At 62.4% G+C, this 15032-nt stretch overlaps 1 protein-coding gene across 1 annotated transcript in view; it reads right to left on the reverse strand.

Moving 5' to 3' along the window:
• Positions 1 to 1723: 1723 nt before the first annotated feature.
• FOXO6 (forkhead box O6) overlaps positions 1724 to 15032 on the reverse strand; it is a 42100-nt gene continuing 28791 nt past the window's right edge. The window contains exon 2 of the mRNA XM_054292662.1: positions 1724 to 4007. Coding sequence (XP_054148637.1) covers positions 2589 to 4007 — 1419 coding nt within the window. The 3' untranslated portion in view covers positions 1724 to 2588. The remainder of the gene's footprint in view (positions 4008 to 15032) is intronic.

Here is a 15032-nt window from a genome sequence, read left to right on the forward strand (position 1 = left end):
GACGTTACCAACACGACTGCACCGCACACACGACAACCCCACGGTCACGAACCACGACACAGCTTGGCCAGGGGCCGTGCCCACGCAGCGGGGCAGGGGCACGGGGCGGCACGGCGGGCACGGGGACAGCTCCCTCCTGTGCTGGGGACAAGGGACACTCCCCTCCTGTGCTGGGAACACCTCCCTCCTGCTGCTGGGGACACAGGGACACTTCTCTCCTGCAGTTTGGGGACAAAGGGACACTTCCCTCCAGTGCTGGGGACACGGGGATGTTGTATTGCCCTAAGGGGACACCTCCCTCCAGTGCTGGGGACACTTCCCTCCTGCTGCTGGGGCAGCTCCCCCATCACACTGATGGCCAGCCAGTGTCTGTGACACCGGAGGGGACTCAGGGACCCCAGCATGGGAGAATCCCATCCCCAACTGCCCGACTGCTGCCCGGCATGCTGGTGTGCTGCTGGATGTGTGCCTGGAGGGCAGATGCCTGGAAGAACCAGGAACCCTTCCCTTTCTCCCTTTCCTGGAGGTCAGATGCCTGAAAGAGCCAGGAATCCTTCCCTTTCTCCCATTCCTGGGGTGCAGATGCCTGGAGAACCCAGGACTCCATCTCTTTCTCCCTTTCCTGGAGGTCAAATGCCTGGAAAAGCCAGGAATCCTTCCGTTTCTCCCATTCCTGGGGGGCAGAGGCCCCAGTTTGCTCCTGCCTCTGGGTCCCTCACACCACGTGCTGAACTGGGGGTTCAGGGGTTAAAGAGCCATTTGCAATCAGTTTCCAAGGATTTGAAAGATGCCTGAAAGGAGAGGTGGTGTTTATAAAAGGAACGCGGTAATGATCCTGACCAAATAATCCTTTTTTAAAAAAAAGCATTCAAGAAAGATTATATATAATAGAATATATTAAATTCTGTACATGATCAAATAATGTAAACATAATTAATTAACTTCTAAGGATGTCTTTAGAGACCGTGCCTGCCGTGTGCCCTGGGTGAAGGTGGCAGTGGCACACAGGGCTCCTCTGTCACAGCCATGTGGGTCAGGAGAGGAGCAGGAGGTGCCACCCATGGGTCCCCATTCCCTGACCTGTGGCTGGGACCCAGCTCTGGGGCAGGAAGAGCTGGGCTGGGAAAATGTGCTGGTTCTGTGCACTGACCAGGGGCCGGGGGTCACACAGAGCCTGTGGTGCCCAGGAGCAGAAAAGCTGAGCAGAGACCCCACAGGACACAGCAGCAGCTCCCAGCTCCCTCTCCCAGCCCCTCCATCCTCTCCAGACCAGGTGCTCACCAGCCTGACCCCCTCCCAACCCTGCTGCAGTGTGGAATTGCTGGGACACCCCTGGCCCTCTCCTGCCCCACGGAGTGGGGTCAGTCTGGGGTCCTGACACACAGCAGGACCACGCGTGAGTTGTGGTCCTCACGCCCATGGAGCACCCCTCTTGCTGACAGCTCCTGGCACCCCAGGGGTGGGCAGCGAGACACTGGGACAGCCATGGTGGCGCTGACGCCCCCAGGAGCCCCCGTGGCACCTCCCTGAGCAACGTGGGTCACCCCAGCTTGGAGCAGGATGGACCCCACGCTGCATCCAGAGGCCTGGGCCAGCACATCCCTCCCTCCTCACACACACAGAGCCCCTCCTGGAGGGTGGCCCACATCACAGCCCCCAGCTTCCACCCCAACATCCAACACCCCCACAGCCAAGCCAGGATGAGCCATGTGATGGGACACATCACCCATGGCCTCTCTCCTCTCCCTAAGCTCAACTCTTTTCTTCCTTCCAATGCAAAAACTCAATGGCAAAAGAGTGCATGAAATCAAATAAATACTTCCCCTTCCCCGCCCCTGCGAGCTGCCCCTGAGCCTCCAGCCCAGGGGTCCCTCATTGCCACCAGGACCCCCCTGGAGCGTGCCCAGCCTGCTCTGGGCAGGGGCTGCAGCTTCTCCTGCACCCCCAAGGGCTGCCAGGTGCTGCTCCAGGGCTGCTGGCTGCACATCATCACCACCCCCTGCTCACTGCTCGGTCAGGAACCCTGCCTGCAGCCACCAGGACACCCAGCAGAGCTGGCCTGGGGGTGTGGGCTCAGCAGAGCTCCCATCTCCACCAGGACTGAGGGGCCACGAGCCCCCCCTTGCCCTGGGGCAGGGTCCCCACTCCTGACACTTCTGCCCAGAGGACTCATTTCCCAAGGTGGCTCAGAGAAGAGCTCTTCCCCAGGGGTCCCACAGCACCAGCCATCACCACTCTGTCCCCCAGCCCAAGGACAAACCCAGCTGGCACCACGGGGCACTGGGACTGTCTAGAAAGGCTTTCCCTTCCTGCCACCACCCTGGATCTGCCTGGCTCCAGCTGCCTCTCCCTCCCACCTGCCCTGTGTCCTCCAAAGGATGCTGGCAGGACCTGGCACACCTGGGGCTGGGTGTCCTCCCTCATCCAACATTTCACCCTCCGGTTTGTGTTTCGTGTTCGACCTTAAGCTCAGACCGATGGCTCTCGCCTATCTTAACAAACAAAGGCAGAAGAGAAAGGAAAAAAAAACAGTGAGTCTCAATGTTCCCCTGGTGGCTTCCCGGTGGCGAGCCCGAGCAGGGGCAGGGTCACCCGGGCACCCAGCTCTGGTTCGTGGGCTGCGGGCCCCCGGGCAGCGCGGGCACGTTGAGCCCGTTCTGCGGCGGGAGCGCCGAGTCGAAGTTGAAATCCATCTCATCGCTGTCCATAAAGTCATTGAGGATGATGGACTCCACGTCGCACTCCAGGCTCCCGTTGAACATGTCCAGGTCCAGGTCTGCTGGGAACCTGTCCTGGCCCAACACGGGGGGGTGGACGGCCCCCGGGTAGGGGCCCTGCAGCGAATCCAGCAGGCTCATGTGTGCCCCTTGGCTATTGGCGTAGGGATGCAGGTGCCCGTGGTGGTGCGGCACGGCCGTCATGCTGCACGACTCACTGGGCAGGCTCATAAGGCTGACAGGATTGGCTAAGGCACTGGTGCTGACCGCAGGGTGGTGGCCGGCTGGTGACGGGTGGTACAGGGCGTTGCTCTTCATCAGAGAGCCCGGGTGGGGCGGGTAGGAGGACAGGGCCTGCTCCCCAGCCCCGCACAGCAGCGGGTTGTGTCTGTGGCCACGGGCCGGCACCATGGGGCTGGCCTGCGGCAGCGGGGGCAGCTCCCCCGGGACCATGCTCTCCTTGTGCGCGTAGGAGATGGAGGAGAGCAGGTCCTGCAGCGAGGCGTTCCTGTAGGAGCTGGCGGGCGAGAAGGTGGCCTGCTTGTTCTCCTGGATGGTCTGCATGGGCAGGCGCCGCATGAGGCCCATGGCCGGCTGGCTGTAGATGGTCCCGCAGTAGGTGTTGGAGGCGGCCCCCATGCTGGAGCACTTGGAGTTGAAGGTGAAGCTGGAGCTCCTCTGCCGCAGGGCGGCCGGGGGGAGCTGCTGCGAGGGGCTCATGCTGTAGCCGTCCTGCAGGTCCTCCAGCATGCTCTCCCCCAGGCTCTCGTTCAGGCTGATGGTGCCGGTCAGGTCGGTCAGCCGGGGCAGCTCCACGGAGCAGCGGGCGCTCAGGGAAGGAGACATGGTGCTGGAAGGGCTGGGGTACATCAGCGGCGACGAGGGGGTGCCATCGTCCTCCTCCAGCTCGTCCGGCTCGTGGTTGGCCATGATGGGCGAGAGGCGCCCGCTCAGCGTGCTGGCCGTGGAGCTGGCCCGCGTCCTGAAGTCCGCCCAGGCGTCGTACTCGTCGCTGGCGTGGGACGCGGGGCTCTCCGACCACTTGGGCTGCTGGGAGGACGGGCTGTCCTCGCCGCGCTCCTGCGTCACCTGCAGCTGCTTCTTCTTGCTGGCCTTGCCCTTGATGCGCAGGAACTTGCTGTTGTTGTCCATGGACACGGCGCGCCGCCGCGGCGTCTTGCCCGTCTTGCCGCCCTCGGGGTTCAGCATCCACCAGGAGCTCTTGCCCGTGCCCTCGTTCTGCACGCGGATGAAGCGCGTGTGCAGGGACAGGTTGTGCCGGATGGAGTTCTGCAAGGGGACAGCAAGGACAGGGGCAGGGTCAGCAGCAGGGAGGGCACCTCCGAAGGAAAGGGACGCCCACAGGGCACTGTGGGACACTGTGGGACACTTGGGGTCCATCCCCCAGAGCCGAGGGTTTGGGGCTGGGAGAGCTCGGCTGGCAGGTCCCTCCCAGATCCCAGGGGTCACAGCCCCTTGCTGCCCTCCCAGCTCTGTCTGGGGCACAATTCCTGCCATGGCAGCTCCCAGGGACCCACAGCAGCCATGGCAGCTGCCAGGGGACCTTCCTTCCCCGGCAGAAACCTGCAGAGGGACAAGGTGAAGAGGGAACAAATGCAGTGATGGGGTCAGGACCATGCACAGGCCCAGGGCTTCTCCATCCCTCCCTCCCAGCTCTGTCTGTGGCACAATTCCTGCCATGGCAGGTGCAAGGCACCCATCTGGGCTCCATCCCCCAGAGCTGAGGGTTTGGGGCTGGAAGAGCTCAGCTGGAAGGTCCCTCCCACATCCTGAGGGTCACAGCCCTTGCTGCCCCTCCCAGCTTCTCCATCCCTCCCTCCCAGCCCAAGGCCACCACGTAGCCAGCACATCCCACAGGATGCTCCCAGCACAGCCAGCACCTCTGTGGAGATTCCAGCCCGCTCCCCACCAGCTCCACAGACAGAGGGGATCCCTTTGGAGGGGACTCCAAGCCCTTTCCCCTGCCTGGCATCCCTCCTGATGTGCTCCCCTCCACTCTCAGCACCGACACCTGCCCTGTGCAGGGCACATCAGCACCACCACAGCCCCAAACAACCTGTTGGCACCATGTGAGACCTTGTCCCCAAACGCCTGTGAGGCCAACAGGGCAACGGGGGAATTCCTCCCCTTGGCTCTTGCGAGACCCCATCTGCAGAGCTGCCTCCAGCCCTGCAATCCCCAGCACAGCAAGGACATGGAGCTGTTAAAGCTGCTCCAGAGGAGCCCCCGGAGCTGCTGCAGGGCTGGAGCCTCTCTGGAGCCAGGCTGGGAGAGCTGGGGGTGCTGCCCTGGAGAGGAGAAGGCTCCAGGGAGAGCTCAGAGCCCTTGCAGGGCCTGAAGGGGCTCCAGGAGAGCTGCAGAGGGACTGGGGACAAGGATGGAGGGACAGGAGGCAGGGAATGGCTGCCAGTGCCAGAGGGCAGGGCTGGATGGGATCTTGGCAACTGGGAATTGTTCCCTGGCAGGGTGGGCAGGGGCTGGGCTGGAATTGCCAGAGCAGCTGTGGCTGCCCCTGGAGCCCTGGCAGTGCCCAAGGCCAGGCTGCACATTGGGGCTGGCAGCACCTGGCACAGTGGCAGGTGGCCCTGCCCTGCAATCAGCTGCCATTGAAGATCCCTTCCCACCCAAACCACTCTGGCATTCCCATTCCTCAATCAAGGATGGAAACCAGCACCAAAACCCATTGCAGCAAATGGAGAAAGCAAAGGAAAGAATGATTTCCTGGCTGGTTCCAGGTGCCCCCAGTGCCATTTGCCACAGGGGGTTTGTAGGCTGGCAAGGCCTGGTTAGAGAGGTTTGGGCTGTGCCAGGGTGGCCAGAGCAGCTGTGGCTGCCCCTGGAGCCCTGGCAGTGCCCAAGGCCAGGCTGGAGCACCTGGCACAGTGGGAGGTGGCCCTGCCGTGGCTGGGGTGGAATGGGATGGGGTGGAATGGGATGGGGTGGAATGGGATGGGATGGGATGGGATGGGATGGGATGGGATTTGAGGTCCCTCCCAGCCCAAACCACCCTGGGGTTCTCTGCCACCTGCCTCTCGCTGCTGACATGCATCTCAAGGGATGCCACCCCAGCTCCCTGTGCCTCAGTTTCCCCAGGAGAAAAAGGCAATATGCAGAGCCCAGGGAAGAGTCTGCAGCACTGAGACCCTTCCCCAGCTCTGCCCAAAGGCTCAGGGCTGGCCAGGGGCTGCTGGAGGCTCCTCCCCAGTCCTTCTGCCCCTCCTGCAGCTCCTTCCCAGCTGCAGGAGGGGCAGAAGGACGAGGAGGAGGAGGAGGAGGAGGAGGAGGAGGAGGAGGAGGAAGAGGGGAGAAAGTTTGGTGCTGCTGTGGTGTACAGTGGAATACTAATGAAGAGGCAAGTGAGCTCCAGCCTCATCTATCATATTATGTAATGGCTTACTTCTCTGCACTTCATTTATTTGGAGATTGCTCCCAGGCTGGCTCCTCGCCAGCAGCCACCAAATCCAAGTCTACAGAAATCAATCTCGCACTGACTGATTAAGCCGTGTTTAGAACTAATTGCTCCTTCGTGTGTGGGGAGAATAAATTACGGGCTTTAATTTCACATCTTTAAAATGCAACTGCAGGTATGGGCCAGCCATTAACCCCTTCCTGCACGGCTGGGGAGGGCACCCAGGGGGTGGTTGGGACACAGCTGCCCAAGCAATGCTCACCACCTTCCAGCAGAGCAAGTCAAACCCTGCAGGGAGAGTCCCCCTGACCCTTCCAGCAGCTCTCCTTAATGCACAGGATGATCCAAGCTCCCATCCAGGACCCAGCCACCGTTCCTGGCAGGGAAAATCCCCCTGACCCTTCCAGCAGCTCTCCTTAAGCCACAGGATGATCCAAACTCCCATCCCATCCAGGACCAAACTCCCATCTTGTCCATCATTGGACAGGATGATCCAAGCTCCCATCCAGGACCCAGCCACCATCCAAGCAGCAGGGACAGAAGCACAGCAGTGGTTGTCAATGCCTGGCAGGGCCAGGGCCACCAGCCAGCTCAGCCCCATGGTGCTGCCCTGCACCCACAGACAGTGGGGAGCTGGGGATGCCAAGCTGGGCTTGCAGGAGTGATGCCCAGTCCCTGCTGGGCCCTGGCAAGAGTGGGGACCCTGCCACAGCCACGGTCCCTCCCTGGCAGCACTGCCAGCCTGCCCAGCACAGCAGGCAGGAGATGCTGCAGCAGGGCTGGAGCTGCCATGCAGAGCACAGGGACAGGGGATGGGCTTTGGGCATGTCACAGCTGCACGGGGGTGACATTCAGCATCCTCCCAGCACAGAGGGAGCACAGGGCACCCCACACCCCCCGAGGCAGGGCACAGGGCTGGCAGGGTCAGGCTGCCCGAGGCAGAGGAGACGAGGAGAGGCTGCTGCTTCTCCCGCAGCCGAGCTTCATTAGGAGCCAGAAGCCAGCAGCAATTAAGTGCAAGGTGCAGCACACCCGGCTCTCTCCTCATTAGCACCCCGACACGCTCGGCTGCCCGCGGCTCGGGGCGCACGGAGTGGGGCTGGGCTGGGCAGGAGCTGATTAACAGCAGGACCTGCCTCACCCCCGGGTACCCAGCGTCCCACAGCACCCTGGCAGCGTCCCCCTGGCACACAGGGGACAGAGCTGCCTTGGCAGGGGGTGCCCTGGGGTCAGGAGGGGCTGGTGCCAGCCCTGGGGCACCCACGGCACCTTTGGCACCACTCCCTGCCCTGCATCGCTTCTTGCAGCACCACTGCAGGGCTGGCTGTGCTCTGTGCCCCGCTGTGCCACCCTGCCCGTCCCCTCTGTCCCCCTATCACCCCTGCCCGTCCCCTCTGTCACCCTGTGCCACTGTACCCCTGTCCCTCTGCCCGTCCCTGTGGCTCAGACCTCACTGCTAACCCGGCCCCACAGCCCCCGGTGCCCAAACCCCAAACAGCACCGGGCAAGGGCATCGGTCTGGGCTCACAGCTAGGGGTGACAGCCAGCCCCTGCCAGGGGTGACACCCAGCCTGTACTGGGGATGACACACAGCCCATGCCGGGGGTGACACACAGCTTGTGTTGGGGATGACACACAACCTGTGCTAGGGGTGACACCCAGCCTGTGACACCCAGCTCGTACTGGGGGTGACAGCCAGCCTGTGCTTGGGGTGACACGCAACCCATTCTAGAGGTGACACACAGCCGTGTTGGGGGTCACAGCCAGCGCATGCCAGAGGTGACACCCGGCCGATGCTGGGGGTGACACACAGCCTGTGACAAGGGTGACACACAGCCCATGACAGCAGTGGCACCCAGCCCGGGACAGGGGTGACACCCAGCCCATGTCGAGGTGACACTCAGCCTGTGACAGCAGTGACACCCAGCCTGTGACAAGGGTGATGCCCAGCCCATGCTGGGGATGACACCCAGCCCATGCCAGAGGTGACAGCCAGCCCATGCTGGGGGTGACACACAGCCTGTGACAGCAGTGATACCCAGCCTGTGCCAGGGGTGACACACAACCCATGCCAGGGTGACACCCGCACCGCGGACCCCCGCCCGGCCCCGCAGCTCAGCCGAGGGCACCGGGATGCTCTGGGGGGCACAAGGGCGGGCTGGAGGTGGCACCGGGGCTGCAGGTGCGCCGGACCCCCTGCCCGGCCTGGCTGGCACCAGGGCAGGACGCGGCTGAGCCCGTGCCAGCCCGTGCCAGCTGCCGGAGGCTCTGCCAGGCTGGAAGACCCCGGTGCCAGGGCGGTGCCCATGTGAGAGGCCGGAGGGGGGGCTGCGGGCACCCACAGAGCCCCTCACCCCCCCGGAGCCCTCCTCCGGCGAGCCTCATTGTCAGGGGAGCCGGCAGTGTGAAATCGGTCTGATTAGCAATTAGTGCCATTGTAACGGGATTGGCCGGACCCATTGTGCGGGAGAGTGTCTCGACTGTCAATGGGCAGCTGGCAGAGACGGTGAGGATGACAACGGTGCTGCGGGGGAGCCTCATCCCCCGAGGCCGGACCCCGAAACGAGCATCGAGCCCCGAGATGAACCCCGGGCCCTGAAAAGAGCATCGATCCCCAAAACCAACCTCAGACCCCGAAATGAGCATCGAGCCGAGATGAACCTTGGAACCCAAAATGAGCATCGACCCCCGAGATGAACTCCGGGTCCCAAAATGAGCATTGAGCCCTGAGACCAACCTCAGACCCCAAAATGAGCATTGACCCCCGAGGCAGGATGGGCAGTGCCCATGCCCAGCCCAGCAGCGGGTGCCAGGGTGCCACCCCAGCCTGGGAGTGGGGCTGAGCTCCCCCTGTGTGCCCCGAGGAGAGCAGGGTGAGGGGAAAGGAGTGCAAGAACAGGAGCAGGCCCTGGGCAGAGAGGGGAGAGCAAACCAGGCTGGGCTCTGGGGCACTCCCCATGCCTGGCACATCCCTGCACCCTGTGCTGTGCCCACCGAGCTGCCACCCCTCCCCTATGCCCAGCACTACGCGTATTCCACGCAAAACTCAACCCCAGCTGCTCCCCACACCTGCTCTCAGAGGTCTGTCTGTCTGTCTGTCTGTCCAGGCTGCTGGGCCACCCAGCCAAGCAGCCCGTTGGTTGTTACCTGGTGCGGGCTCAGCACCGATGGCAGGAGGAAGCAGGGACAGGGACAGGGACAACGGGTAGGGACAGGGACAAGGACACAGGGACAGGGAAAGGGATAGGGGCGAGAAAAAGGGACAGGGAGAGGGATAGGGGCAAGGCAAGGGACAGGGGCAAGGAAAGGGACAGGGGCAGAGACAGGGATGGGGTCAGGGACAGAGAAAGGGGCAGGGGTAGGGACGGGGATAGGGACAGGGGGACAGGGAAACGGGGACAGGGAGAGGGACAGGGACAAGGAAAGGGACAGGGGGACAGGGATAGGGGCAGGGACAGGGACAAGGAAAGGGACGGAGCAGAGAGGGAGACAGGGACAGGAGAAAGGGCAGGGGCAGGGGGAGGCAGAGCAGGGGAAGCAGGGGGAGCAGGGCAGGGGGAAGCAGGAGAAGGGGCAGGGGGAGGCAGGGGCAGGGACAAGGACAGGGACAGGGCTGGGGGAGGCAGGAGAAGGGGGAATCAGAGGGAAGCAGGGCAGGGGGAGCAGCCGCCCCCCGGCGCGGGGTCTGGCCGGCGGCGGCGCGTTCGGGTCAGCGCTCGGGCTGAGCAGAGCGGGGCTGACGCGCCGCTAATTGAAGCAAATGCCCATTAGAGCTGCGAGGGGCAGGTGGCTGACACGCGAGGAGCCCGGGGGGCACGGCCCCAGCATCCCCGCCTCCCCCCGGCGCCGTCGACAGCTCATTAGGGAGCGCTAATCACCCCCGGGGTGTGCGCTCAGCCCGGGACAGCTGGGCACGGCTGCTGCAGCCTGAACCCTCCTGAACAACCCCGGACCCTGTGTGAGCTACCCCTGAATACTCCCTGAACACCCTCCAGGCCCCTGTGTGTGCCACCTCTGAACACCCCTGGGCCCTGTGTGCCACCTCTGTGCCACCCCTGTGCTACCCCGAACACCTCCCGACCCCCGTGTGCCACCCCCAGCCCCTGTGTGCCACCCCTGAACACCCCCAGCCCCTGTGTGTGCTACACCTGTGCCACCCCACAACCCCTCTGTGTGCCACCTCTGTGCTGCCCCTGTGTGTGCCACCCCTGGACAGCCCCTGGCCCCTGTCCCCTGGACCCTGTGTGTGCCACCCCTGAACACCCCCCGAGCCCTGTGTGCCACCCCTGAACTCCCCTGGCCTCTCTGTGCCACTCCTGTGTGTGCCACCCCTGTGCCACTCCCCAGCCCCTCTGTGTGCCATCCTTGTGTCACCCCCAACCCGTGTGGCACCCCTGAACAGCCCCCGACCCCTCTGTGTGCCACCTCTGTGCCACCCCCACAAACCCTCTGTGTGCCACCCCTCAACACCCCTGGACCCTGTGTGTGCCACCCCTGAACACTTCCAACCCCTCTGTGTGCCACCAATGGATGGATGGATGGATGGATGGATGGATGGATGGATGGATGGATGGATGGACACAGCATTAGGACTGGGTCTGAGTGATTTCAGTGCTGGGGAACACCTGCCTGGTCAATCCAGTTACCACAGCCCGCACAAACACCCCCTCCCTGCCTTGGGCTTCTCCTGATGGGGCCAGAACAGCCCCAAAGCCACCCTGAGTGACCCCTTCTCCAGCCACAGCCATTCCCAGGCTGGGTCAGCACAGGAGGGGCCACCAGAGCTGCTCCAGCACAGCTGGCACAGGTCCCATCACCCCACAGCGTCCCCCCAATCCCTGTCCTCCCCCACCACCCCGAGGTCTGCGGGCAGCAAGGGGTGACCTGAGGGGCAGAAGAGGAGCCCGGGGGTAGCACACACAGGGGGTGATGATGATGATGATGATGATGATGATGATGATGATGATGAGGAAGGCAGTGATCCCTGTGCAGCCTGTGTGCAGAACGACAGCCCTGCCAATCCCCAGCCACCCCCTGGTGCCCCACAGGCTCCCCAGAGGGCTCATTAGACCAGGGCAGGGCTGGGGATAACGAGCAGGCACAGCATCCCCTCTGGGGCAGGGCTGGGAGCTGGGAACTCCCCTATGGGGGATGTTTGGAGAGCTGGGGACTCCCCTATGGGACTGGGGGATGTGTGGGGAGCTGGGGACCCCCCTATGGGACTGAGGGATGTGTGGGGAGATGGGGACCCCCCTATGGGACTGAGGGATGTGTGGGGAGATGGGGACTCCCCTGTGGGACTGGGGGATGTTTGGGGAGAGCCCCACCTTCCCCCAGTTCCTGCACGAGCCCCACAGAGCTGTGGGCACACAGCTGCAGCTGCCCTGGCACCAGGGGCACAGCCCCACAGTGCTGGACCCTGCCTGGCTGTGGGGTCACTGCAGGTGCCACTGCAGGGCTGGCAGGGCACAGCCAGTGGTGGGGAAGGTGAAACAGGAAAGCCTTATCAATATGATTGCCTGGCAAAAGAGTTGGAGAAGATGGAAACTCTAAGTGAGATTGAAATGAAAGCAAGCTTTGAGATCCCTCAGTTACTGAACAACTGGAAAACAATGGCATGGCCAGCTGAAGGTGATCCCCTTTGGATCAAACAATCCCCTCTGCTTGCAGACAGGCCCAAGGCTCAGAGCAGACCCTGCCAGCTTGGCAGAAGGGGCCCAAAGAGGAGTTTTTAGGGTTTAAAATGTAACCCAGTGTGGTAATGTAATGATTCTTATAGGCTGTATGGAAATGCTATAGGATTTGTATCTTGGACTAGATTGGTTAGTGAGAATCAGAATATTCAGCAGAGAAGATGATTTATGGTATTGTAAGGGGAACTTTGCTCTCTTAAGTCTTAGCTCTTACCTCTTGTCTCTTAGCTCTTGCCTTTTACGCTCTCACCCCTTTTACTCTCTCACCCTCTCATCCTTTCTCCCCCTCTCTTCTCTGGGCCCTGCTCTGAGCTGTTTGGCAGCTCCCAGCAGGGCCCTGCACCCAGGCCCTTTGCAATAACCCACGAGTTCCCAGCCCTGGCTGCAGAGATCTCTGCTCTCTGTCCATCCCCACCCTCCTACCCCCATCAATCCTACAGCCAAGCCCCCTGCCCACCTCCATCCCAGAGGGCAGGGCCTGGGGCCAGCTGAGCTGCTGTGCTGCCCACCCCAGCTCTGTGCCCCTGGCATCATCCCCCTCCTTTGGGGACAAACCCCACCCTGAGCACTCCCTGCCCGCCCAGACCCCCCTGCAGCAGCTCAGACCCTTGGGGGACCCCCTGTCACCCCGTAATGCTCTAACGACACCCCAGAGCTGCCAGCCAAAACAGCTGCAGTAAATCACCCCGAGCTGCTGCCGTGCCGGTTTTGCATGGAATTACAGGATTTTCTCCCCTGGGTTCAATTTCCTCCACACCAAGTTCTCACCGCAGCCAGATCATTAAAGCAGCAGCGCTCCCTTCTCCTCGGGCACCGCTGGATGTCCCCGCTGGGACAGCGGTGTCCCAGTGCCCCCAGGCACTCGTGGCGGTGCTCAGAGAGCCCCGAGCGCTCCCAGCCCGAAGCCAGGCACATCAAACCCTGCTGGGAGCCCGGGGACACCCGGCAGGGATGCAGGAGGTGCCCCGAGCAGGATGCTGAGCCCTGGGGATGTTCCCAGGAGGAAAACCGCCCACTCCTCCTCCTCCTCCTGCGGGAGGAAGGGGGGAGCAGCACCCCGTGAGCCACAGCGATGCTCAGACACCCGTGGGAGGGTGTGGTGCCGTGAAACATCGCCTCTGGGTCACCCGGAGGGACACAGCCACATGTCACCCTCGTGTCACTGCCCTGCCCGGCTCACTGAGCAACACAGCCCCCTGAGATGGGCAGCAGCAGGAGCCCCAGAGCCGAGGAGTCCAGCCCCTCCTCATCCTCATCCTCACCCTCACCTTCATCCTGCCCTGTCTGTACCAAGAGGGCTGGCCTGATTTCCAGCCTGGAGCTGCCTCCAAGCTGGGTTGGTCCCAGTGAGCCGGGGAGGGATGGGCAGGGAGACAGCACCGGGGCACACGTGTCCCCCCGTGTCCCCCCGTGTCCCTCCATGTCCCCCCATGTTCCTCCTGTGTCCCCTCGTGTTCCCCCTGCATCTCCCCATGTCCCCCTGTGTCCCTCCTTGTTGTCCCGGTGGTCTCTCCCTGTTCCCCCCTGTTCTCCCCGTATTCCTCACCTATTCCCTCATATCCTACCTATGTCCCCCCCATGTCACCTCCTGTCCCCCCGTGTCCCCCCATGTTCTTCCCATGTTCTTCCCATGTTCTTCCCATGTCCTTCTGTGTCCCTGTGTCCCCCCTTGTTGTCCCCATGTTCCCTCCCTGTTCCCCCTGCTCTCCCTGTGTTCTCCCCATATTCCCCCATATCCCCCCATGTCCCCCCATGTTCCTCCCGTGTCCCCTCATGTTCCCCCTGTGTGCCCCCATGTTCTTCCCCTGTTGTTCCCCTGTGTTCCCCCTGCATCTCCCCATGTCCCCCTGTGTTCCCTCTTTTTGTCCCCATGTTCCCCCCTGTTCTCCCCATGTTCCTCCCATATTCCCCCATACCCCTCCCATATCCTCCTGTGTCCCCCCATGTCCCCCCATATCCACCCCATGTCCCTCCATGTCCCCCTGTGTCCCCCCCATGTTCCCCACCTATTCCCTTATATCCCCCCCATGTCCCCCCATGTCCCCCCATGTCCCACCATGTCCCCCTGTGTGCCCCCATGTTCTTCCTCTGTTCCCCCATTGTTCCCCTGTGTCCCCCCATCTCCCCTTGTTGTCCTCATGTTCCCTCCCTGTTCCCCCCTGTTCCCCCGTGTTCCCCACCTATTCCCCCATATTCCTCCCATGTCCCCCCATGTCCTCCTGTGTCCCCCCTTGTCCCCCCATGTCCCCCCTGTTCTCCCCATATCGCCCCTGTGTTCCCCCTGTGTTCCCCACCTATTCCCCCATAGCCCCCCCATGTTCTCCCATATCTCCCTGTCCCCCCATGTCCCCCCGTGTTCCTCCATGTTCCCTCCATGTTCCCCACACTCTGCTCTGGGGGTTCCCTTCCTGCCCCACATCCTCAGTCAGCCCTGCAGAGCAGCCCCCCAGGGGTGCCCCCAGTCCCTCTGTGCTGTGCCCTGCATGGAAGGGGCATTTTCCTTCTCAAACACAGTCAGATAATCCCAAACTGCTTTGGAACGGACCTTAAATCCCATCCCATCCCACCCCTGCCATGGCAGGGACACCTCCCACTGTCCCAGGTCTCTCCCAGCCTGGCCTTGGGCACTGCCAGGGATGCAGGGGCAGCCACAGCTGCTCTGTGCCAGGGCCTCATCATCCACCCAGGGAGGAATTTCCCCCTGCAAGAGATTTCACCCCACCAGCAGCAAGCACAGATGGCAAATGCTTGTGAGAACTCAGGGCTCTCATCCCTGAGGGATGGCCAGGACAGCAGGGACATCCCCACCACCCTTGGCTGGGAGATCCTTCATGGAACAGTTTTATTAAAAAAAAAAAAAAAAAAAAAAAAAAAAAAAAAAAAAAAAATTAAAATCCCAGCTGCTCAAGCAAACAAATGTTTGTACAGTTTGCAGGTTCCAGGCCCAGAGGGTGGAGCAGGGGAGGGTTCAGTGAAGCCTCTAAGGGAGAAAATCCTCACCACGGGGACTTGCTGTGCAGAAACGTATGAGAAGCACTATTTAAAAAACAGTTCTGAAAATAAGGAGCAGTTTCCAGCCAATGGTGGGGTTGAGTCCATCTAACTGAGCCCATGGCACCCTGGCAGGCTCTGGGCTGTCCCTGCTGTCCCCAGCCAGCCCTCAAGGCAGAGCCCCCCATGCCAGCACACACT

Source organism: Melozone crissalis, unplaced genomic scaffold (genome assembly GCF_028551555.1).
Source record: "Melozone crissalis strain CALT ecotype California unplaced genomic scaffold, PUWL_Pcris_2 ptg000111l_1, whole genome shotgun sequence".
In the NCBI taxonomy this organism is placed as follows: Eukaryota; Metazoa; Chordata; class Aves; order Passeriformes; family Passerellidae; genus Melozone; species Melozone crissalis.